This window comes from Aotus nancymaae, unplaced genomic scaffold (assembly GCF_030222135.1).
Source record: "Aotus nancymaae isolate 86718 unplaced genomic scaffold, 86718_ANA_hifiasm-v0.15.2.pri h1tg000011l, whole genome shotgun sequence".
In the NCBI taxonomy this organism is placed as follows: Eukaryota; Metazoa; Chordata; class Mammalia; order Primates; family Aotidae; genus Aotus; species Aotus nancymaae.
The window spans coordinates 54,225,869-54,252,603 of record NW_026988422.1 but is presented as its reverse complement, the minus strand read 5'-3'; the positions used below and the strand labels follow the sequence as shown (position 1 = coordinate 54,252,603).

The 26,735-nt window shown below is 39.2% G+C and overlaps 2 protein-coding genes and 1 non-coding gene across 3 annotated transcripts in view; 2 read left to right on the top strand and 1 right to left on the bottom strand.

The window, feature by feature from the left end:
• LOC105707282 (disintegrin and metalloproteinase domain-containing protein 20-like) overlaps positions 1-26,735 on the top strand; it is a 69,167-nt gene that overhangs the window by 28,553 nt on the left and 13,879 nt on the right.
• Positions 9,334-11,941, top strand: ADAM20 (ADAM metallopeptidase domain 20). Its single transcript, XM_064374992.1, is given in 2 exon segments — positions 9,334-10,215; positions 10,217-11,941. Coding segments are annotated over 2 exon segments (2,160 nt in total). The 5' UTR covers positions 9,334-9,460; the 3' UTR covers positions 11,622-11,941.
• On the bottom strand, positions 24,818-24,924 carry LOC135274367 (U6 spliceosomal RNA). Its single transcript, XR_010342210.1, has one exon. It is a non-coding gene; the product is annotated as a U6 spliceosomal RNA (small nuclear RNA).

Below are 26,735 nucleotides of genomic sequence, written 5' to 3'. Positions count from 1 at the left end.
GAAAAGAAAAAGCCACCAAGGAAAATTAATATAGGAAAATTTTAAGAAGTTATTAGAGGACTGAAAAATAAAAATCGAACACTGAGAGACCCAGAGGTAAGATTTGCTAGAAGGAACTACAGTATTATTAACTATATGCATATTATTATAGAGCAGATCTCTAGAACTTTTTCATCTTGCATGACTGAAATTATATATTTATTGACTAGAAACTTCTCATTTCCCTAATCCCTCAGCACCTGGCAACTAATATTCTATTTTTTTTCTAATAAGAGTTTTACTACTTTAGATAGCTCATAAGTAAAATTATTCTGTATTTGTCCTGTGACTGGCTTATTTCACTTAGTATAATATTCTCAATGCTCATCCATGGTGTAGCATATGACAGGATTTCCTTCTTTTTAATGACTATTTCTTTGTACGTATATACCACCTTTTTGGCCATTCACCTGTTGGGAAGCAATTAGATTTTTTCCACCTTTCGGCTATTGTAAATAATGTTGCCATGAACATGGGAGTGCAAAGATATCTTCAAGAGCCTGATTTCAATAATTTGGATAAATACCTAGAAGTGGGATCATTAGATCATATAGTAGTTCTATGTTTATTTTTTTTAGGAACCTTTATATTATTTTCCATAGAAGCTGTGCCATTTTACTTTCCCACCTCCAACATTGGAAGTCACATTTTTTTTTAAGCATGAGGATTTTATATGATACTTGAGAAGGTTTCTATAAATATAAAATAAAACATAAAAGTAATTTAGGATAAGATTAATACATTTGAAAAAAAATTTTTTTTTTTTAATTTGAGACAGGGTCTCATTCTCTTGCCCAGCATAGAGTGCAGTGGCCCAATTTTGGCTCACTGCAACCTCTGCCTCCCAGGCTCAACTGATTCTTCTGCCTCAGCCTCCTGAGAAGCTGGGACTACAGGTGCCTGCCACCACACCTGGCTAAGTTTTGTATTTTTAGTAGAGATGAGGTTTCACCATGTTGGGTAGGCTGGTCTCGAACTCCTGACCTCAGGTGATCCACCCGCCTTGGCCTCCCAAAGTGCTGGAATTATAGGCATGAGCCATCATGCCCAGGCTAAATGTTATTTTTTCTAAGAGGTTGGTTTGTTTGTTTTAATTTTAAGTTCTGGGATACATGTGCAGAATGTGCAGGTTTGTTACATAGGTATACATGTGCCATGGTGGTCTGCTGCACCTATCAACCCATCATCTAGGTTTTAAGACCCACATGTATTAGGTATTTGTCCTAATGCTCTCCCTCCCCTTGCCCCCCACCTCCTAACAGGTCCCGGTGTGTGATGTACCCCTCCCTGTGTCCATTTTTTCTAATTGTTCAACTCCCACTTAGGAGTGAGAACATGCACTATTTGGTTTTTTGTTCCTCTGTTAGTTTGCTGAGAATGGTGACTTCCAGGTTCATCTATGTTTCTACAAAGGACATGAACTCATTCTTTTTTATGGCTGCATAGTATTCCATAGTATGGACACTTTAGCAATATTAAGTCTTTCAGTTACATGATGATCTTTATTGATGTCTTACTGAATGTTCAGTGTTTTAAAAATATAAATTACAAAGAGTCTACAACCATACCCAGATTTACTTATTTTATCAGAAAAACTTGAGAAATTTGTAGATCAAATTGAGAGACAATAAGTGTACATTGTTGAATAAGAAAATTTTTAGGTTTCTGAAAAAAAAAAAAAAAAAACCTAACTTGAACTACACCATAGACCGTGTGGACCTAGCAGACATACACAGAACATTCCACTCAAAACGTCAGAATATATATTCTTCCCAAGGGCACACAAAATGTTCTCCAGGATAGTTCACATATTAGGTCGTCTGACCACAATGGAATAAGAGTAGCTCTCAGTAGTATAATGAAATCTGGAAAATTCACAAATACACTCATTCATCACTTAACAGTGGGGACAAGTTCTGAGAAATTTGTTGTTAGGTGATTTCGTCATTGTGCAGACATCATAGAGTGTACTTCTACAAACCTAAAATGGTATTACCTACTATATTGGATAGCCTATTGCTCCTATGCTACAAACCTGTACAGTATGCTACTGTACTGAATACTGTAGGCAACTGGAATACAGTGGTAAGTATTTATGTATATAAGCATATTTAAACATAGAAACAGTAAACATACGGCATAAAAGATTAAAAAAGGTTCACTTATTTAGGACAGTCATCATGAATGGAGCCTGCAGAACTGGGAGTTTCTCTGGGTAAGTCAGTAAGTGTGAGTAAATGTGAAGGCCTAGGACATAACTGCACACTACTGTAAACTTTATAAATATGCACTTAGGCTACAATAAATTTATTTTTAAAAATTTCTTTCTTTAATAATAAGCTTACTGTAACTTTCTTACTTTATACACTTTTAATTTTTTAAACTTCTGACTTTTGTAATAACACTTAGCTAAAACATAAAAACATTGCACAGCTGTACAAAAAATTTTATATTCTTATTCTATAAGCTTTTTCTCTTTTTAAAATTATGTATTTTTTCTTACTTTTTAAATTTTTTGTTAAAAACTAAGATACAAACACAAACATTACTATTTTGGGTTCAGTTACCTTTAAGTTTGGGTATGTGCTTAAGAAATGACTTTTCTTCTTGTCAAGTAGCATTCTTACTAAAATTTTCCTTTGCTAAGTAAAAATATACAAGACAAACAGAATAGTTGGAGTTTTGATTGATTTGATTCAAACTAAATCTGAGTGGTTCTGGGTGGCATTATTTCTCCCCTATATACAAACAAAAAATAAGTCCCCAGCTTACATAGACAAATGTTTTCTAAAAGATCAGCAACAAATCAATGACACTATGTCCTTTAAGCCATTCTTCCCAATTCCTCTTTCTGAGGCAGAGAGAGAGAGTGATAGAAACAAAGCTAAGATTTAAACTATTTTCAGTAGTAGAAGACATTTAAGGCCAAAAAGTGTACTATTAACAGAATTCTTATGTTCCTAAGTTATTGTCCTTCATAAGCCAATGCCAGCTAAGAATTAGTTACTTGTACTGAATCCCTCTCAAAGAGAATTTTATAATTAACTCACTCTTGTTAGTGGCTGTGCTACAGGAAAGGTATCAAAGCAACCTATGCTATATGTATGATATATAGTAATGTAAAAAGTGCATCACATTCTTGATTTTCAGTTTCTCATAGCAGCAGCAGGAATCTAAGACAGAAAACCGTTGTATTTTCATTCTTAAAATGCAACAATATCTAATAAAATATATTCAAGATCATGAAAGGATCCTCCTCTCTGAAAGATAAATGAAAATAATAATAGACAAACAGGGGTAAACTAAAGGCATTCATTCATATTTACATATTAAAATCACTTTTGTTAACACCAAATCTTTACATCTAGCAAAAGAAATAAGCATTTTAAGAATAAAGCAGACATTACTAAAGCAGTATCCATTTTCACTCTTTGATTAACACCTGAGGAAAAAAGGGTATGCAGAAAGCTATATAATTTGTCTCAAGTTAGTTTGTTGGTCTGAAGAGTACAATTTTTTTTTTTTTATTGCATTTTAGGTTTTGGGGTACATGTGAAAAACATGCAAAGTTGTTGCATAGGTGCATTCATGGCAGTGTGATTTGCTGCCTCCCTCCCCCTCACCCATATCTGCCATTTCTCCCCATGCTATCCCTCCCCAACTCCCCCACGCTGTCCCCCCCACTCCCCCACAACAGACCCCCGTGTATAGTGCTCCCCTCCCTGTGTCCATGTGTTCTCCTTGTTCAACACCCGCCTATGAGTGAGAACATGTGGTGTTTGGTTTTGTGTTCTTGTGTCAGTTTGCTGAGAATGATGGTTTCCAGGTTCATCCATGTCCCTACAAAGGACGCGAACTCCTCATTTTTAATGGCTGCATAATATTCCATGGTGTATATGTGCCACATTTTTCCTGTCCAGTCTATCATCGATGGGCATTTGGGTTGGTTCCAGGTCTTTGCTATTGTAAACTGTGCTGCAATGAACATTCGTGTGCATGTGTCCTTATAGTAGAACGATTTATAATCCTTTGGATATATGCCCAGTAATGGGATTGCTGGGTCAAATGGAATTTCTATTTCTAGGTCCTTGAGGAATCGCCACACTGTTTTCCACAGTGGTTGAACTAATTTACACTCCCACCAACAGTGTAAAAGTGTTCCTATTTCTCCACATCCTCTCCAGCATCTATTTTCTCCAGATTTTTTAATGATCGCCATTCTAACTGGCATGAGATGGTATCTCAATGTAGTTTTGATTTGCATTTCTCTAATGACCAGTGATGATGAGCATTTTTTCATATGTTTGTTGGCCTCTTGTATGTCTTCTTTTGTAAAGTATCTGTTCATATCCTTTGCCCATTTTTGAATGGGCTTGTTTGTTTTTTTCTTGTAAATCTTTTTTAGCTCGTTGTAAATTCTGGATATCAGCCCTTTGTCAGATGGGTAGGCTGCAAAAATTTTTTCCCATTCTGTTGGTTGCCGATTCACTCTATTGACTCTTTTGCCGTGCAGAACAACAATTTTGATATGTACTGAAAGTAAAACTAAATTGGAAAATAAATGTTTGTAATTTTTAATAAGGCTGTAGAAAAGGGATACTGGCTGGGCACGGTGGCTCACACCTGTAATGCCAGCACTTTGGGAGGCTGAGGTGGGCAGATTGCCTGAGGTCAAGAGTTCAAGACCACTCTGGCCAACATGGTGAAAAACCCCGTTCTCTACTAAAAATACAAAAAAATTATCCGAGCGTGCGCCTGTAATCCCAGCTACTCAGGAGGCTGAGGAAGGGGAATTGCTTGACCCAGGGAGGTGGAGATTGCAGTGAGCCGAGATTGCACCACTGCCCTCCAGCCTGGGTGACAGAGCGATATATAATCTCAAAAAAAAAAAGAAAAGAAAAAAGAAAAAGATAAAAGAAAAGGGATATTGCAGTATTATAAAATGGCTTTAGAACTCTGGACATAACAAAATTGTATGGATAAATAGGGAAGTCTGGATCAGCAATCCCATCACATATGAGGATAGCTGTTGTATAGTTTCTAGCCCATATCAAGTTATTTTTTAAAATTGATTTTCTGTCTGGATGTTCTATCCATTATTGAAAATAGGGATTGAAATATCTTATTATTATTGTGTTGCTTTCTATTTCTCCCTTAAATTATGTCAGTGTTTGCTATATATATATGGGTTCTCCAACATTGGGTGCATATATTTCTAATTGTTATATATTCCTGATAAATTGAACCCTTTATCATTATATAGTCTCACCGTTTTTCTCTTGTAACAGTTTGTCTTGCTTTTAGATGCATATTAAATTATTTTTACCACACACAAGATATAGTCAAACCTGCTTTAGGAAGCTTCCTTCATTCTCTAACACAGATGTTCCAGGTGACTGCCTGTTCTGTCAGACTCAAGGAAACTCTCTTTTCATGCAGCCACCTATCAGCCTGTTTATAGTTTTCTCTTCTCGATAGCATCATCTACTGTGTCCTTGTCAAAACCTTTCCAGGTTTAGGTTTGTATATTTTCCCAAGCCTCTCATTTCTTGGGTGATTTCTTTCATCATTGTCAGTCAAATCTGGCATAGGTCAGATTATGTCCACTAAGCTCTGCAATGAGGAAACCTTTTTGTTTAACACATCCTAAGAGAGGATTCTCCAATTCTGCCTGGACATATGGAACAGTTCAGCCCCCCATACATTAGGGGAAACCTATGTTTCCAGTTATTAATATAATCATGAAAAGAAATAAATTATCTAGTCATTAATATAATGATGAAAAGAATATGAAAAGAACTTTCTTAGAAAATGCACTTAATTGATCCTTATTTATTCACTTTCTGATCCATTTCCTCACAACCATATCTCTAAAAAAGAAGACAGTAGATGGCAAAGATATAAAATTATCTCCTAGTTGTTCCAAACTCACCTCCCCAAGTGTGTAATCAATTCAGTTACTTTTAATATTGTATTGAATTTCACATTCACCTTTGTTTTATGCAAGTTTTGACGTAATTGAAATCATATTAAGGACACTAAGCTTTCTTTAGCCAAAAATATGAACACTTTACATCATTAACAAGATTTCTGCTATATTTTTCTACAAAATTGTAGTTTGGTGATATGGTAGAACCATACATGAAAGAGCAGACAGTATACATAAATATTTGTATATGATGCTTATACAGAAATTTACAGAATACTCATGATGCAAAGCAGAAGTTTAATCTGAACATTGAAGGATACTGTAATGTGGTTCAAGAATGAGGAAAGTTTAGATGGTTTAAATAAGGGTAGAGCATGAATAAAGTTCCTAAAGCAGAAGTGAGCATATGCTGTGTGTGGAGCTCATTGGATGGGTTGAAGAGACTGGCCTGACATTTGCATGAGGGAGAGGGACAGAAAAAGAAAACTGGATAGAGGTGGTGGAGGCAGAGTCAATTGACTTTAAGAGCCACTTGGTATGGTCTGTAACTGAGAGGACCTTGCTGCTAAGCAGTTAGATCAAGAACTTAATCCTCTGTGAGATCTACAGAGATTTGTTTCCTTTTACCATGTGAGGTGTCAATTCTTACATTTGTTTCTTGAGAGGGGCAATGCAGACCATTGATGACCGTGGCCATTAAAGGGACTATGGGCATAATTGTTCATTTTGCTGGTAAGTGATTCTTGTCCATTAAGGAGAAAAAGCTCTAGTGGCAAGATGGTAGCCTTGGGAGTATGTGAGAATAAAGGAAGATAAATATTTTTAAGGTTAGTAAAGATTTAAGCATGTTCATGTACTGGAGGTAAAGAGAAAGTAATGAAGGAAAAGTTGAGGCTAAATCTGATGGTAGAGTTAATCTTCAAGTAGTAGGTAGGACTCTAGAATTCATAGCACAGATAGAGGGGCTGTGAGCTGGAACTGGAGGAAGATACATCTTACACTGAAATTGAATCCAAGAACCCAGGAAGAGTTAAGAATGACTGTAGCTACAGATAGGATTTTATTTTCAGCAAAGAAAGAGGCCAGAGTTTTGCCCTAAAATCTTTCATTTTCATTATTTGGCTACTGCTCTTCCAAATGGATTTTGACTGTGACCCACAATAAGAAATGTAGTTTAGTTTACGTTAAGACTCAGTGAGCATGAGAGTGTGCAGATATAAACAGACATGGAAAATTGAATATAAACTTTGGTTACAGTGTGTGAAGGTCTTACTAAGGATCTGTGTAAAACCCGCTGATATTTTTACACAGTTGTATGTCATTTGGTTGTGACCCACTAAATTGATTTACAGTTTGTGACCTGAGTTTGAGAAACATGAAATTAGGCTGTGACTGTGAGTGAGTAGAAAGATCCTAAGATGGGGTGTTGATGAGTTTTAAATTGTTACTGGAAATAGAAGAAAGAGTTAATTACTGATTCAGAGGAAGATTCTCACAGTGGTTAAAATCCTAGTAATATTAGAGGAAAGGCCTTCAGAATTTACCAGTTCACAAAATTAATGGGAAGGCAATGTTTCCTAAAGATTTGTCTCTGGAGTAATGCATTGATGGCATGGACTAGCCTATCACAGATTCTTTGGAATAAACTTTTGTATTATAACCTTATCATATTTCTGACAATACTTAATATAGGTTTTATCTTCTCTATAAGGCTTTTTCTTTAATGATTCTCTCTCAATTAACCCATTTCCATCTTAATATTCCAAACTCTGTGACATATACCAAGGATATTATGAAGAGAGCTATGGAGAAGAAATCTAAATTGGGATTTCACCTCTATCAGAGATACTTTTCCTAAGAGGTCTCACCTAGTAATCCTGATTTCCTCTTGTGGCATCTGGTGGTCATCCATTAGTTCTGGAAACCTACACAGAGGGATACAGGTTTTCTTGACATCATAATGCTAAGGATGTTGCACATGTTCATTTGTGCTCTTAGAATATTGAGGCCACCAGTATGTGTTAACAGTGTGTCTCCCAAGTTGTTTTAACATTTTGATTTCAAATATTGAGCAAATCATCAACAACATTTTTAAGTGAAAGTTGGGAACTGAGCAAAATTAGCTTTTACTTGAGCCAAAATTTGTTTTCAACAGTAATAAGGTTTTCAAGTCTACTCAAATTGTGGTCTTCTGAACATTATAAAGAACGGACTATAGGCTTAAGCTCCTCTGTGTAGCTTTCTTTGGAACATTGAGATTGAAATCGGCAGATCCAGGTAACTCACCAGCCATGTGAAAAATAGAATCAAATCTGTATTGACATGATCAGGAGGAGCCTCTCATGATAGAGATTATAATGCTAGTGGGCTGTGTGCACTGCCCCAAAACAGCTGCCCCACTCCCTGTTACCCCATCATATGCCTTCCTTTCTTGGAATTCCCAGGGCTTTCCTGCAGATAAGAATAGATTATAAAATTAAAAAGTCTTGATTGGAGGAGGTCTCCCAATACTAATAAGCCCTTGTAAAGGGACTTTTTTGACTACCAATTTAGAGCAGAATGAGATATACATAAAATATCTGGGATAGGAGATGGGAGATAGAGCAAACTATATTAAAGGAACAAAAAATGATGGGTTTTAGATGTGTGGTACACATGCTTATTGAATGTGCAGGTTGTCAGTAGGTTTTTGGTTGGAAGAAAGATTTGTGTCAGAAGCCAATGTCTTTAAAATGAACAATTTTGCCTGGTATGACAGCTCATGCCTGTAATCCCAGTACTTTGGGAGACCGAGACAAGATTACTTGAGTTTGAGACCAGTCTGGGTAACATAGTGAGACTCCATCACTACCAAAAAAAAAGAAAGAAAAAGAAAAATTAGCTGGGCATTACAGTGCAGGCCTGCAGGTCTAGCTACTTGGAGGCTAAAGTGGGAGGATTCCTTGAGTCCAGGAATTTAAGGCTGTAGTGTGCTATGGTTGTGTCACTGCACTACAGTCTGGGCAACAGAGCAGTACTCCATCTGTAAAATAAATAAAATAAAATAAAATAAATACATTAAAATAACGTGGAAAATGTCTTGCCATTTTACATGTTTAAAGAACAGTATACAGTGAATCTTTATGTATCTATCATGGAAATTTGACAATAACTCACCTATGTTCAATCTACCCCATCTGGAAATCTTATTGCCCATACGTATTAAGAGAATCCTATGCATTTTATTGCTTCAAATATGGTCCAAATACAAGAATCACTTTGTCTTTTTTCTCTCTCTTCTTCACTCTTTCCATCCCACCCACCCCATCCTGGCTCTTTCAGTTTTTATTTTCAGCACTGCAGCTCTGATGGTCCACTCCACCAGGACACAGATTCCAGATCCTTAAACGTCAGCCTAGCACCCTGAACAGCTCAGAGGGAGGAGCCAGACCAGCAGTGCCTCATACCTTGTCATTGTCCGCTCTAGGCAGATGGCTCCATAATCACAGCTTCATGATGGCAGTGAGTGAGCCCCTGGTGCACATCAGGGTCACTCTTCTGCTGCTCTGGTTTGGGGTGTTTTTGTCCATTTCTGGCCACTCTCAGGCCAGGCCTTCCCAGAGTTTCACTTCCTCAGAAGTGGTAACCCCTTTGAAGGTGATCAGCAGGGGCAGAGGTGCAAAGGCTCCTGGATGGCTCTCCTATAGCCTGCGGTTGGGGGGACAGAGGTACACTGTCCACATGAAGGTAAAGAAGCTGTTGTTTGCCACACACCTCCCTGTGTTCACCTACACGGAGCAGCATGCCCTCCTCCAGGATCATCCCTTCATCCAGGATGACTGCTACTACCATGGTTATGTGGAGGAGGTCCCTGAGTCCTTGGTTGCACTTAGTACTTGTTCTGGGGGCTTTCTTGGAATGCTACAGATAAATGACATTGTTTATGAAATCAAGCCAATTAGTGTTTCTGCCACTTTTGAACACCTAGTACATAAGATAGACAGTGATGATACACAGTTTCCACCTATGAGATGTGGGTTAACAGAAGAGAAAATAGCACGCCATTTGGAGTTGCAATTGTCATATAATTTCACTCTGAAGCAAAGTTCTTTTGTTGGCTGGTGGACCCATTGGCGGTTTGTTGAGCTGGTAGTGGTCGTAGATAATGGTCGATACCTTTTCTCTCAAAGTAATGCATCAGTAGTGCAGCATGAAGTATTTAACATTATCAATATAGTGGATTCCTTCTATGATCCTTTGGAGGTTGACTGGAATTGATATATGGACTTCATCAAATCCACTTTCTACCAATGTAGACCTAGATAATATTTTAGAAGAATTTGCTATTTGGAAGACTTATAACCTTAATAATCGACTACAACATGATGTTGCACATCTTTTCATAAAAGAGATGCAAGGCGTAAAGCTTGGCGTTGCCTATGTTAAAGGAATATGCCAGAATCCTTTTAATTGTGGAGTTGACGTTTTTGGAGACAACGGGTTGGTCATTTTTGCAATTACTTTGAGCCATGAGCTTGGTCATAATTTGGGTATGCAACACGACACTGAATGGTGTGTGTGTGAGCTACAGTGGTGCATAATGCATCCCTACAGAAAGTTGACAACTAAATTTAGCAACTGCAGTTATGCCCATTATTGGGATAGTACTATCAGTAATGGATTATGTATTTACCCTCCTCCATATCCAGGGAATATCATTAGACTGAAGTACTGTGGGAATCTAGTGGTTGAAGAAGGAGAGGAATGTGACTGTGGAACCACACAGCAGTGTGCAGAAGATCCCTGTTGTCTGTTAAACTGTACTCTAAGTCCTGGAGCTGCTTGTGCTTTTGGATTGTGTTGCAAAGACTGCAAATTTCTGCCACCAGGGACTTTATGTAGACAAAAAGTTGGTGAATGTGACCTTCCAGAGTGGTGCAATGGGACATCCCATCAATGCCCAGATGATGTGTATGTGCAGAATGGGATCTCCTGTAATGTCAATGCCTTCTGCTATGAAAAGACATGTAATAACCATAATATACAATGTAAAGAGATTTTTGGCCAAGATGCAAGGAGTGCATCTCAGAGTTGCTACGAAGAAATCAACACTCAAGGAAACCGTTTTGGTCACTGTGGTATTGTAGGCACCACATACGTAAAATGTTGGCCCCCTGATATCATGTGTGGGAAGGTTCAGTGTGAAAATGTAGGAATCATTCCCAATCTGATGGAGCATTCCACAGTGCAGCAGTTTCACCTCAATGACACCACTTGCTGGGGCACTGATTATCATTTAGGGATGTCTATACCTGATATTGGTCAGGTGAAAGATGGCACGGTATGTGGTCCAGAAAAGATCTGCATCCATAAGAAGTGTGCCAGTGTGGTTCATCTGTCACAAGCCTGTCAGCCTCAGACCTGCAACATGAGGGGAGTCTGCAACAATAAACAACACTGTCACTGCAACCGTGAATGGGCACCTCCCTACTGCAAGGACAAAGGTTATGGAGGTAGTGCTGATAGTGGCCCACCTCCTAAGGAAGGATTAAATGTGATGGGAAAGTTGGGTTACCTGTTATTATTGTGCCTTCTTCCTTTGATTCCTTTTTTATTATATTGCTTACTTGTGCTTTTTAAGAAACGTACAAAAAGTAAAAAAGATGAAGGATAAGAGAAATGGGAAAAAGGAGACTAAGCCTCATACTTCATTGTTTAATCTCCAATTTTTCTTTTAATAATAGAAAACTATGAAGGCATGTCTTACTGTTTAAACAAAACTTCATGGACATTTCATGTCAGGATCACAAGCATTAGATATCACAGCAAAGGATTCCTAGCATATTCTTACTTCTCTGTGGTGTCTTAAGCAATATTAAAGGTTCATTTTCCCAGAAGTCATCTCTTTATGTTTCTTGAGAAAAGGCACAGAAAAGATAGTTTTATACTGGTGTCCCTCAGTTCTAACCCTCCTCTTTTTTTTTTTTTTTTTTTTTTTTTTTTTTTTGCTATACTATGTAATGTTCAGGATGTGTCTATACACACCTCATTTCTGTTTGACATATTTAGCTATGCTAAAAGGGGGCAGTAGAAGTAGCCTGGAGTGATGATGAGGGGAGAAGGGAGCTTTCTTTCCTGTGTGCTTACCATGAGTGTCACCATTATTTTGGCTGGGGCCATTCACTCTGGTAATCATATTTGGTTTCAGATTCCAGTTCTGTTGTCACTTTTAGAATCCCTCTCATTTTTCCTTAGAAATACCAGCAGCAGCCCTGGAGTGAGCAGGGTTGTGGTCCTCTGAGTTCTTAAGGCAGCAGCAGCTGTTCACTGTACTGTCTTTAGAGGCCTGGGTCCTTACTCTGCAGGAAATGTTCTTTAATCATCTCCACTCTAGTAAGCCTAACTTCTTTTTTCTGTTCTCCTGGCCCTAGAAATGTTAGGTGCCTTCTGTAGCTACTTTGTTGTTGTAGGTTGAGTTCTCTGTAAGCAAACACTGGATTGGAGTTTCAAGTACAAGATTTTGTTAGGGACCAACAGCTGTGAAAAAAGTCAAGGAAGTTGGTTGTACAGATGAGATGTATAAGTACAGGCATAACTTGGAATAATACAGGTTCAGTTCCAGACCACTGCAATAACAGGAATATCACAATAAGGTGAGTCACACAAAATTTTGGTTCCTCAGTACATATAAAAGTTATATTTATACTATACTGTAATCTATTAAGTATACAATAGCATTATGTCCAAAAATGCAATGCCTTAATTAAAAACATTTTATTGCTAAGAAATACTAAAAATCATCTGAGCCTTTAGTGAGTCGTAATGTTTTTGCTGGTGGAGGGTCTTGCCTCATTGTTGATAGATACTGACTCATTAGGGTGGTGGTTGCTGAAGGTTGGGGTGGCTGTGGCAATTTCTTAAAAAAGGACAACAATTAAGTTTGCTACATTGACTCTTCTGTTCACAAATACTTATCTAGTATGTGATGCTGTTTGATAAGACCTTACCCACAGTAGAACTTCTTTCAAAATTTGAGTCAATCCTCTCAAACTTTGCCACTGCTTTATCAACTAAGTTTATGTAATATATTAAATCCTTTGTTGTCATTTCAACATTGTTGACAGCTTCTTCACCAGGAATCAATTCCATTTCAGGAAACCATTTTCTTTGCTCATCTATAATAAGCAACTCCTCATCCATTCAAGATTTATCATGACATTACAGCAATTCAGTCACATTCTCAGGCACCACTTTTAATTCTAGTTCTCTTGCTATTTCTGCAACATCTACAGTTCTTTCCACCACTGAAGTCATCTGTGAAGGTTGGACTCAACCTTCCAAACTCCTTTTAATATTAATATTTTGACCCCCTCACATAAATCAGGAATGTTCTTAATGACACCTAGAATGGTGAATCCTTTCCAGAAAGGTTTCAATTGATTTGCCCAGATCCATCAGTGGAATTACTATCTATGGCAGCTATAGCCTTATGAAATATATTTCTTAAATACAAAGACTTAAAAGTCAAAATTACCCCATCCATGGGCTGCAGAATGGATGCTGCATTAACAGGCATGAAAACAACATAAATCTTGTACATCTCCATCAGAGATCTTGGGTGATCAGATGTATTGTCAGGGAACAGTAATATTTGAAAAGATATCTTTTTTTTTTTTTTCCTGAGCAGTGGGTCTCAACAATAGGCTTAAAATATTCAGCAAACCGTGCTGTGAACAGATATGCTGTCACCAAGGCTTTGCTCTTTCATTGACAGATCACAAACAGAGTAGAGTTAGCATCATCCTTAAGGGCCTTCAGATTTTTGGAATGGCAAAGGAGCATTGGTTTCAACTTAAATTCACCACCTGCATTCGTCCCTAACAAAACTGTCAGCCTGTCCTTTGAAGCTTTGAAGCCAGACATTGAATTCTCCTCTCTAGCTGTGAAAGTCCTAGTCTTCTTCCAATAGAAGGTTGTTTCATCTACATTGAAAATCTGTTGCTTGGTGCAGCCACCTTCATCAGTGATCTTAGCTAGATCTTCTGTATAACTTGCTGCAGCTTCTTCATCAGTACTTGCTGCTTCATCTTGCAACTTTATGTTATGAAGATGACTTTTTTCTTAACCCTCATGAACCAACCTGTGCTAGCTTCAAATTTTTCCTTGGCAGATTTCTTACCTCTCTCCACTGTCATAGAATTGATGAAGATTAGGGCCTTGCTCTGGATTAGGCTTTGAGTTAAGGGAATGTTGTGGCTGGCTTAATCTTCTATTTAGACCACTCGAACATTCTGTGTATCAGCAGTAAGCTGTTTTGCTTTCTTATCATTTGTGTGTTCACTGGAGTAGCACTTCTAATTTTCTTCAAGAATGTGTCCTTTGCATTCACAACTTTGGCTGTTTGGTGCAAGAGGCCTAGCTTGGCTTTTGACATGCCTTTCTCATTAAGCTTAATCATTTTTAGTTTTTGATTTAAAGTGAGAAATGCAAGACTCTTCTTTTCACTTGAACACTTAAGCTATGGTAGGGTTATAAATTAATCGACCAAATTTCCATCTTATATGTTAGGGAATAGGGAGGCCCAAGGAGAGAGAGAGAGATGAAGGAATGGTCAGTTGGTGGAGCAGTCAGAACATACACAATTTTTTTGCTTAAATTTGTCTTTCTCATATGGTTGGGATTTGTGGCACCCCAAAACAATTATTATGGTAACATCAAGGATGACTGATCACAGATCACCATAACAGATACAATAATAATAATAATAATGATAATAAAGCTTCAAATATTGTGAGAATTACCAAAATGTGACAGAGACACAAAGCAAGCACATGCTGTTGAAAAAATGGTGCCAACAGATTTGCTTAGCAAAAGATTGCCACAAACCTTCAATTTGTAAAACAAAACCAAAAAGAGTATCTGTGAAGCACAATACATTGAAGTGCGATAAAAATAAGGTATACTTGTATATCACAGCCTCTGCCAATCTGGCAGTGAACTCTGGACTGAATATTGCTTGACTGATTTGTCTGAGTTGGGTCAAAATGGTCTGGTCTTCATCCCTTCAGTTTGTTCATTCAGCGGATGTGTGAGAAGGGCATGAGCTTGGTTAGGGTGCCTCTTTGTAACTGAGGCTGACCCCAAAGAGTTAGCACCTGGATGCTGTCTTCTGATTATAATTCCTGCAGAATTATAGCAAGTCTTCTTGAAGGAGGATCCAAGAAACATATTTATATATTCTACAGTCCAATATTTGCACTGCTCCTACCCACTTTTTGATATATGTTGTGGGAACAATGCCTCCAGGATTCTGGTGGACATCCCTTTCTGTGGGAAACCTTAGAAAAGGGAAGTTAATGGGATAAACCATAGTCCCTCTGTGACATTTGGGATTGAGGCTGAAATGGATACTTACTGTCTCACTCCCCCACTGTCCATTCTGGTTTCCTTAACTGTGTGTTATGACCCAGGTCTTTATCTAAGATGTGAGCACTTGGTCATCATGCCCTTCTCAGGCTGTAATTGCTGAACATGTCCATTTAACTCACCATCAGGCTGGGGAGTACCAATAGGCACCTAAGGAGATCACCTGGGTTCTATACATATATCCCTATGTTTCCGTCTTAGAAGCTCTGCCGCCTCCTGATGATTAGGGTGAATCACCTCTGTCAAGAATGTGATTGTCTTCTTTTTGGTGCAAGGACACAGTGAGTTCTAGTGGCAGCTTCAGCTTATAATTTATTGGGACTCTAACTTTGCCCTGTGAAAATATGACCCATTTGGGCACCAGGACCTTTAAGCTGCAGAGTCCAGAATTGCAGGAGGCAACAAGCACAAATCACCCCAGTGAGTCACTGTGAGTGGCAGTAAGTGGGATCACTCCTGTTTCCAGCCCTTGGTTCACGGACCAATGTAAAGATCTGTAGTTCAGTGCATACAATTCATCCTGGGAAATGGTATCCTATTCCTGTAGTATATTGCCTCGGAACAAGTGCTTCAGCTTTAGCTCAGTTGCACCATCAGTAGATATTTCCAACGCTTTATTAGGCTGGCAGCTCCTAGATTATGTTGTCTGTTATACAGCCAGGATATACCATGTTCTTTGGCCCCCTTCCACAACTTCTTCACTGTAAAGTGGTACCTTGGTCTGATATGATATTATATGGAAACAACAGACCAGTGGGTCAGATACTCCAAATATCCAAAGATATCGGTGCTCACTGAGGCTCACTGCCTTACCTCAGTGTGATAAGGCAAATTCATATCAAGAATATGTGTCTATTACTGTAAGAATGAACCACTGACCCTTCCAGGATGGTAATGACCAATTATAGTCAATTTCCCTCCAAGTGTTCTTCTAGGAATAATGCCAGATTGGGTGATCTGCTTGGTCTTTATTGTTAGTTCGCTGATGGCATGCCTCTGCTGCTCCAGAGGCACACACTGTGATTCTTTCTCTGGGGCTTACCACAAACTCCACTCAACATCTTTTTCTGTCACAGATACTTTCAACATCATAGGGTCTACTAGAGAGTATGACCCCAGTGGAAGGTTGTTTGTATCACAACCTGGTCCTGGTGCAGAGTTCTTTCCTTCTCTGGTTTCCACTCAAAGATGACAGCATTATATGGTACCAAATATAAGGAACCAGAGTAGTGGTCCTAGGTATCAAATTTGCTGCCTCCAGGAACCAAAGCAATCCCTAGGCATTGTGTTTCCTTCTTCATGGTAGGAGGTGCAGAAAGGAATAATTTGGCCTTTCTTTGGAAGGGATAACCCTGCATATTCCTGGCTGTTAGAAAACTAAAAATTTTACTGACACAGCATGTCCTTGATCACAATTTATTATTCTTCACAGAACTTATCTTCCATCCTCTGAGCTCATGTGTTTTACCAAGGCCTTCAATGTCATTTCTACCTCTTGTATACCTGGCTTGATCAACATGATGCCATCAATGTACTCGATCAATGTGATGTATTGTGGGATAGCTAGACAGTCTTCTCACTATGTTATGACAGAGGGTGGAAGTATTATCATAGCCCTGGGCCCATAAGACCAATAACTCACTGTAAGTCAGAGCATTGCTAAGACTTTATTACCTGGTCCTCATATATGTTTTCATTCTAACAGGAAAGTCATCACAATGTTTTGAGTACCTTGATATTAATGTCAACTCAGTCCCTGTGTGCAATAGTCCTTGAAATGGATAGATATTCCCCCTTCCTTTGCACAGCTATGTAAGTGGCCTTAGTTCCCTTTGGTGAAGGGCTGGGGGTCATTACTGTTTATATATTTGCCATGGTGTTATGGCATCCTGGTCCCAGGGCTCACTCAGGGAGTGAGTTCCAGCTTTGAAAGAAGTTCAAGTCCACAAACTGGGAAAGTGATTAACTTTTAGGGAGGCAACTGCTTTTTGCTTCCCAGTCATCTATGCTTGGTTTCTTCTATTGGCATAAAGTAGTATCCTTATTGGCTGCCTATCTATTTTGCCCTTAAGGATTTTGAAATCCTTCTACTACCATCACCTAAGGTCTTGGCCGCCATTCTGACCTTGCCAGTCTTTATGACTATTGCAACTTCTTATTCTCTGGGATGGTTATATATTGCCTCCTGACCTCTAGGTGTCAAAGTCATATTATCACCACTGCTAGCAGTGAGCACAGTTCTGTAACACCCCCTCCTACTCTGAGTCCTGGCTTACAAAGACTCAGTACTGGACCTTCCAGTGATGCCAGTGCTCCTCTTATTAGCACATTTTTTATGCCTTTGGTAAATGGTGTATTTTATGGACATTCCTATGGAACATTATCATCTGAAGGCCACGTAGAATTCCATTTCAGCATGCCCATTTCCATGAAGCCTTTAATCCCATAATCATTTATTATGGCAATTCTGGCATTTCAGCTTCACTGTATGGGCATTACTTTTTCCATACTTCTAGAAGCCATACCAGGAACAAATTTGCACCATGCCCTAGGGTCCTTGTGAAGGTGTAAAATCCTATATCTTGGGAGAGTGAACTTTTTTCCCTTCCCAATTTTACGTTTGCCATTTGATTATGCATCTCAGAATGAAATACCTTTTCTCTGAGCATGCTGAGCACTTTTCCAGTTGATTATGCTGTGACTGAATCCTAGCTTTATGCCTAGTGGCCGAAAGAGGAGGTGGGGGAAGGCTCTGCAAGACACCCATTGCCTCATAGTGGAGTGGCCTCTGCATTCTCTTTCACTATTCCAGGATGAATCACTCCTGCAGACGAGTATATGGAGCGTGAGTTCAAGGGATCCAGTCAGATGTTCCCATCCTGTGTGTCAGAGTCTCAAGTTTTTTCCACCAAGGTCCTGATTACAGCGCTCTCTTGATTGGGCATTTAACTTTTTTTTTTTTTTTAGGTTCAGCTACTTGGATTTCTTTCTCCTCCCCTGGAAGGAAATGAGGGCCACTTTGTATGCAGTCAGAAGGGATACTGACATTCATGCTGGATTTTAATTGCCTGTTGCTCAACATCAGCTGCTCAGTATCTTGCTATAGTACATCAAAGGCACTTAGCAATAACTCTTCAATGCTTTTATTCTTATAACTCCAATTTCCTCCTTACCTCTTCTAGTAGGCAGAATTCTAAGATGCCCCCCCACCAACCCCTGCCTTGCATCCCATCCCCCTGGTATCTGCCTTTATGTATTATTCTCCCCTCAAGCTTGAGTGAGACCTGTGATTTGCTTCTAACTTAGACTATGGCAAATGTGGGAATTTTGCAGATGTCATTAAGGCCCTTAACTAATTGACTTTAAGTTAATCAAAAGGGAGATTTTCCTGAGTAGGCCCGACCTACCAGATGAGCCCTTTTAAGAAGGGTCTGGAGGAAAGACTTAAAGCTGCAGACACTTACTTTCCTAGCTTTGAAGAAGACAGCTGCCCTGAGTTCTACAACTGCCAGAAAATGAAACCTGCAACATCCTGAATGAGCTTGGAAGAAGATATTTTCTTTGATGAGAAATACAACTCAGCTAGTCCCTTGATTGTAGCTTTGTGGGACCCTGAGCCAAAGACCTAGTTAAGCCTGTCCAACTCCTCACGAATGAAAACTGTGAGATAATAAATGTATGTTGCTTAAGACGCTAAGCTTGTGGTAATTTGTTATATAGTTTGGAAAATGAATACAACTCAAACTCTTGCTCCATCTCATCTGTTAGTGATTTCTTCCCCAGTGGCACATATTCCAAGTCACTACTTATGAGAGTTTTAACCATTGGAATACCCATCTTGTGCCAGGGGCTGTTTGTGTTCCACCTATCACAAGAAAAGAGTCCCTCTTACCAGTTCTTGGGGGCAGGCTAACTCACTGCAGCTGTGTCAAACTATGAAGTAGTGGAAAGCTCAAGGCTGGCTGCTGACCCGCAGGGGCACCTTGCCTTCCATGAGAGGGAACCTGGGCTTCTCACCTTCTGTTATGTTTTTCTTATCTTGTGTTTCCTTTCCACGTTTCAGTCCTCTAGTACTTGTTTAGCCACGTTTGTATTTCACCATTCTGTATATTACATTATTGCTTTTAAAGTAACTTATATGCTTTGGTTTTCCTATCTGGGTAGTGACTCATACAGCATATTGAATATATTCTTTAAATTTTTAGCAGGCATGGTGTCCTTTTGTCACTCTGGCTTCACGGTGCCCTCGTGTAATCCTTGAAGTCTACAGACCTGCATGGGGAATTGGCTTCTGGGAAGCCTATCAGGTAGCTGGGATTCACCCATTCAATTCCCCTCAAAGTTGATTTGTAACTCAAGCCGATATTAGTATGTAGATCTTTAGTTCCTCAGAGGGCCTAATCCTAAAGTGACTAGGGTACTGTTGTCATAACCTTAATGGGGACGCAAGCTGAGAGCAAGGCAGAAACCCACTAACCAACATTAGGGAACAAGCTAGCCTCTAATCTCAGGAGAAAGTGGAAAAAATAAAACTTACACATAAGTGCAAGCTACAACTGCCTAGGAGGAAGAGTAATTTTATATAGAGCCCAGGATGTTAGTCTAAAGCTGTTTAGCCAAGATCAGTCTCCATTCTAGAAAGGGGAGCTAGTGTTGGACTTTCTTGCTCAGGTTACAGCTGGAGCTATAGGAGAAATGCAGAGACTGGGGAGACAGGGACTGACAGGGAAACCAATCACTCTAGACATGGGTATAGGTGGCTAAGTGACCAAAAAAAAACCTCCCTTTCTACCTCTCAGAGCCTTGGCTCTTAGATTCTCACATGACTTTAAAAGTCTTGATTTTATTTTAGATTCAGGGGGTCCATGTGTATGTTTGTTACATGGGTATATCTCATACTGACAGGGATTGGGCTACCAGTGTACCCATTACCCAACCAGTGGACATTATACCTGATAGGTAACTTTTCAACTCAACCCACTTCCATCCTCCTCTGTTTTGGAGACCCAGGTGAGTATTGTTTCCATCTTTATGTCCATGTGTACCCATTGTTTGGCCTCTACTCATCAGTGAGAACGTGCAATATTTAATTTTTTGTTTCAGTTAGTTCACTTCCTCCTCCCTTTCACCTCCCCTTACTTTCTCCTTGTCCTATTTTTCCCGTTTCTTCTCTGGCTTCCCTTTCTTCTTCCTCCTGTTCTTTACCTTCCTTACCCTGTTCCTCCCATCTTCCCTGTTTGTTTTTTTTTAAAATTATACTAGAAGCAAACACATGAACATTCATTTTGTGAAACATTAAAATTTCATAGATAGAATTGTAATCCCATTTTACTGTCTGCCTATCAAGAGGAAACTTTATCAGCTTATTTGGCAATATTCCAGACTCTTTTGTTTATACGTACATTACAAAATAATACATAATTTTGATGGACATGTAGATGTCCATAATGGTGCTATTTTTGTTATAGATTTTCATAGTTCCCACACTGTTCTATTTTATACTATCTATGCTTTTCCACCACATCTAAAAATATCTTCTACTAACTTTGTTTATGGTGACAGAATTTAAAATTTGTTAAGTAGTCACATTTCTTTTCTCTAACACTGAACTTTTTAAAAAGATTATTGGACAAGAAACATTTTTCTACCCTCAGATAAAAAAGACATTCTCCTATTTTTTCTAGTAGTTTAAGAGGAGTTTTCCCCTTCATATTTAGGTCTTCATTCTTTTTGAAATATGTTGTGTCTCTGTGATGTACAGATAGAATTTCATTTTTTCATACAGAAAGCCAATTTTGCCAAACCCTGATTTTATATGTGTGTATACATGTGCATGCACACACACACACAAATATATTTGCCTGTTTCTAGGGTTTAAATTTTTTTTTTTTTTTTTTTTTGAGATGGAGTCTCCTTCTGTTGCTCAGGATGGAGTGCAATGGTGAGATCTTGGCTCACCACAGTCTCTACCTTCTGGGCTCAATTGATCCTCCCATCTCAGCCTTCTGAGTAGCTTGGACAACAAGTGTGCATCACGATGCCCAGCTAATTTTTTGTATTTTTAGTAGAGATGAGGGTTTTACCATGTTGCCCAGGCTGGTCTCGAACTCTTGGACTCAAGTGATCCGCCTGCCTCAGCCTCCCAAAGTGCTGGGATTACAGGTGTGAGCCACTGCACCCAGCCTAAGTTTTAAATCTTCATGTATGTTTGTCTGTTTCTATACCAATTCCACATTTTAATTACTATACATTAAAAATAAAACTTGATAAGTAGTTGGTGTAGATGCTGATCCCCTTGTCTGATTTTCTTTTCAATTTGTTTTGTTTTTACTTAATGTTTTACTTTTTCAAATATATAATTTTAATATTTTTCAATTTTCTTCAGGTGTCTTGGGGCATGATTGACAAAAATCACATCTATTTAGGGTATACAATATGATTTTTTTTTTTTTGAGATGGTCTTGCTCTGTTGCCCAGGCTAGAGTACAGTGGCATGATCTTGGCTCACTGCAACCCCCACCCCCCATGCTCAAGCAATCCTCCTACCTCTGCCTCCCAAATAGCTGGGATGAAAGGCATGCACCACCATGCTTGGCTAATGTTCAGAAACATTAAGTTTACCCTGCCCTGATGGCTCCTTTGTGGAGAATGCCTTTTAGTTTGTAATTAGTGGTAGGCAGGTAACAGCTGCCTACTTGGTAGATTCTTGCGTTATCAGTAAATGTAGAGCACCTGTGTATTAATAAGAATCACCTGTCTAAGAGCAAATAAATACGCGGTCGAGAATCTGCTCAGGGCCTTCAGCCTGGAATGCTTTCAGCCCCTGAGGTTCTCAGGCTGTTGGTACCCCAGATAGATCCACTCTGTTCTATCTGGGTGTCTGCCTCTTAATACCTTCAGTGCCGCCTGGGTCGGGGGGTGTCCCAACTGAGTTGGTACTCGGCTTTCACCCCCTCCCTTTCAGGGACACCAATGATTCATAGATTTTGCCTCTTAATCCCATACTTGTCAAAGAATTTGTTCATTTTTAAAATTCTTTTTTCTTTATTTTTGTCTGACTGTCTTATTTCAGAGAACCAGTCTTCAAGTTCTAAAATTCTTTCTTTTCTTTTTCTTTTTTCTTTCTTTTCTTTTTTTTTTTTGAGATGGAGTTTCACTCGTTTTATAGTTGTTATTTTATTCTTATCTCCTGTATCACTTTATTGTGATTTTCATTTTCCTTGGATTGGGTTTTGCCATCCTCCTGAATCTTGGTGATCTTTGTTCCTATTTATATTCTGAATTCTATTTCTGTCATTCCAGCCAGTTCAGCTTGGTTAAGTAAGAACTCTTGTTGGAGAGCTGCTGCAGTTGGAGGAAATATGACAGTTACCAAAGTTCTTGCATTGATTCTTTCTCATCTGTGTGTGAGCGTTCCTTTAACTGCAGTGAGATTGAATACAGTCAATAGATTTCTTTTCTGGATGTTTTCACTGGACCAAGACTATCTGTAGGGCCTTTATTTGAAGGTGACTTCTTGTCTGTTATGTTAGTGAGGTATTTTTGGTGTTGAAGCCTTGGGGTGTGATCCAGCAGGTGACACTTAGACTTATTGGGCAGTTGGTAGACTCTTGCTCTGTTGTGAGGCTCCTCTGTTTTCCTGCAGTTGCTGTCATGTTCCCTCTCAGTGTTCTCCCTTTCCCTCTTAAGTGCAGCCTGTAGTTCACGACGTGGCACTCCTAGGCTGCCCACTGCAGCTCTTGGGTAGTTTCAGTGTTTATGTTCTTCTCTCAGGTTAGAGGTAGCAGAGGAAAAGATCTTAGTAGCGGTTGTGGCCAAGGGTCATTTGCTTGACTCCTTGGGGCTCTAACCCAGAGAGATGCAGGTCAGCAATTGCTCAGTGCAGTCAACCCAAGATAAAGGTTTTGTGCTGTGGGTTCAAGCCATGGGTTCCCTGTCTGGTAACAAGCCATGGGAAGTGTATGGGACCCATGGGAGATGGACTGACCTCCTCACCTTGGGTCAGCTGCAGCTTGTTGGAGGTATGAATAAAGTACTTAGGATCTCCACTTCTTCATTAGTCTGAGGGTGGCAAGGGCAGTTCCCTTGGGAGCTTTGTTAAGGGAGGTATATACCTGTTGCTGGCCCAAAGACACCTGTAGGAAGTGGCTAGAGACCCCTGCTGGGAGGTCCTTCCCCGTGAGGAGGAATGGGATCAGGATCCATTTTAAAAAGCAGTCTGGCCACATTTTTGTAAAGCAGCTGTGCTGTGCGGGGGTCCACTTCAGTGCCCACTCACTCCAGTCACTCCAAAGCCCAAAGGCTGAAACAGCTAAGTCACCCAAACAGCAAAGATGGTGGCCTGCCCCTCCCTCTGGGAGTGCCATCCAAGGGTAATTCAGATCTCTGTTAGTTGGAGAGCTTAGGCAGGGTGGCTCAAGTCCCCAATTGGGAGGTCCTCCCCAGTGAGAAGGAACAGGATTGGGCACCTGCTTAAAGCAGCAGTCTGGCCATGTTTTGGTAGAGCAGCTGTACTGTTCTGGGGGATCCCTTCTGCTCTAGGTGAGCTCAGACTCTCCAAAGCCTGAAGACTGGAATGGCTAAGGCACCTGAACAGCAAAGATGGTGGCCCACCCCAACTCCAGGGAGCTCCTTCTTAGGGAAGTGCAATGCCATTACTGGTAGCTGACTGAAATTCCAAGACAATGGGTCTTACCTTGTGAGGTGCTGTGGAAGTTGGGCCTGTGGGCTGTTGCTGCTTAGCCCCTTGGATTCATCCTCTTTCTTAGAGGTATGCACAGGAGTCTAACCTCCCACTTTGCCAGAGCTGCAGCTACTTTTGCTAGAAAGCCCTGTATCTAAGGTCTCAGAGTCTCCATACATGCCTGAGCAGCTGCTCTGGCAAGACTCCACATAGTTTTGTCTGTCAGACTGAAGACTAAAGGCCCTGTTGGAGTGGGTTCACAAGGAGACCTCTTGACCTGTGAGTTGCAAAGATCTGTGGGAGAAGCATGGTTTCCTAGGGCTGCTCGTGTATTCACTGCTTCCCTGGGCAGGGGAGAATCCCATGGCTCCATGTTGCTCCTAGGTGGGCCGTTTGTCCTGTCTTGCTTTTCTTTGTTCTCTGTGGGTCAGGCTGTTTCCTTGATTAATCCCAATGCAAGTATCTGAATGTTTCAATCGAAGTTGTTGTATTTATTCGCCTCTTCTCTTTCTCTCCATAAGAACCATGTACACTGTCTGCTTCTTTTCAGCCATTTTGGCCAGTTCTTTTTTTCTCTCTCTCTTTTTCTTTTTACTATGCTATAAGAAGAAGTTCTTACAGCATCTATTTTTATTTTTGGACCATTTATTATGTTATTTTTCACTATGGGGTACTTAGAAACTATACAGAATGTTTTTCCAAACTTTGTATTAAAATTCTTTAGTTTTTTAATTTTTTAAATAATAATTTTATTTAATATAAAAAATATAGAACAGTTTACAAATTTGTATGTTATTCTTGTGAAAGGGCCATGATAATATTCTCTGTATTGTTCCAATTTTAGTATATGTGCTTCTGAAGTGAAGACTGTTCTCGTTTGTGTGTATGTGTGTGTGTGCATTTATAGTAGGTATATATATTTGTGGGTTGCATGAGATGTTTTGATACAGGCATGCAATGTGAAATAATCACATCATGGAGAATGGGGTATCCATTCTCAAGCATTTTTCCTTGGTGTTACAAACAATCCAATTAAAGTTTTTTAGTTATTTAAAAATGTACAATTTATTATTGACTGTAGGTACCCTGTTGTGCTATCAAATAGTAGGTCTTATTCATTCTTTCTATTTTGTTAAACCCATTAGCCATCCCAACTTCCCCTCTTCTCCGATGTCCCCTTCCAAGCCTCTGGTAACCATTCTACTACGGCTCTATGTCCACAAGTTCAATTGTTTTGATTTTTACATCCCACAAATAAGTGAGAACATGCTATGTTTATGCCCAGCTTATTTCATGTAACATAATGACCTCCAGTTCCATCCATGTTGCTGCAAATGAAAATGACAGGATCTCATTGTTTTTAATGGCTGAATAGTACTTCATTATGTATATGTACCACATTTTTAAAATTCATTCATCTGTTAATGGACACTTAGGTTGCTTCCAAATCTTAGTTATTGCAAGTAGTGCTGGAACAAACCTAGGAGTGCAGATATCTCTTTGATATACTTTCTTTTGAGTATATACCCAGGAATGGGAATGCTGGATCATATGGTAGCTCTATGTTTATTTCTGTGAGGAACCTCAAAACTGTTCTTCATAATGATTGTATTAATTTACATTCCCACCAACAGTATACGAGGTTCTCCTTTCTCCACATCCTCAACAGCATTTGTTATTGTCTGTCTTTGGGATAAAGACCATGTTATCTGGGGTAAAAAGAGATCTCATTATAGTTTTGCTGATGATCAGTGATGTTGATAGTGATCAGTAGTGCTGATGATCAGTGATGCTGAGCATCTTTTCTTATACTAGTTTGCCATTAGTATGTCTTTTTCTTGAGAAAGTTCTATTGAGATCTTTTGCCCATTTTTAAATTGGATAATTAGATTTTTTTTTTTTCCTGTAGAGTTGTTTGAACTCCTTATATATTCTGATTATTAATCCCTTGTCAGATAGGTGGTTTGAAAATATTTTCTCAAATTCTGTGGGTTGTCCCTTCATTTTGTTGATAGTTTCCTTTGCTTTGCAGAAGCTTTTTAACTTGATGTGATCTCATTTGTCCATTTTTGCTTTGATTGCCTGTGCTTGCGGGGTATGCCTCAAGAAATTGTTGCCCAAACCATTGTCCTAGAGATTTTCCCCAATATTTTCTTGTAGTAATTTCATAGTTTGAGGTCTTAGATATAAGTCTTTAACCTGTTTTGATATTATTTTTGAATATATTGAGACATAGGGGCCTAGTTTCATTCTTCTGCATATGTATATCCAGTTTTCCTAGCACCATTTAGTGAAGAGACTGTCTTTTCCCCAGTGTATGTTCTTGGCACCTTTGTCAAAAACGACTTCACTGTAGGTGTGATAATTTGTTTGTGGATTTTTTATTGTGTTCTATCATTCTATGTGTCTGTTTTTACACCAGTATCATACCATTTTCGTTACTATAGCTTTGTAGTATAATTTGAAGTCAGGTAATGTGATTCCTCCAGTTTTGTTATTTTTGGTTAGGATAGCATTGGCTATTCTGTGGTTCCACATAAATTTAAGGATTTTTTCTACTTTCTTAATTTTTTTTTTTTTTTTTTGAGACAGGGTCTTGCTCTGTCACCCAAGCTGGTGTTCAGTGGTGCGATCATGGCTCACTGCAACCTCTGCCTCCCAAGCTGAAGCCATCCTCCC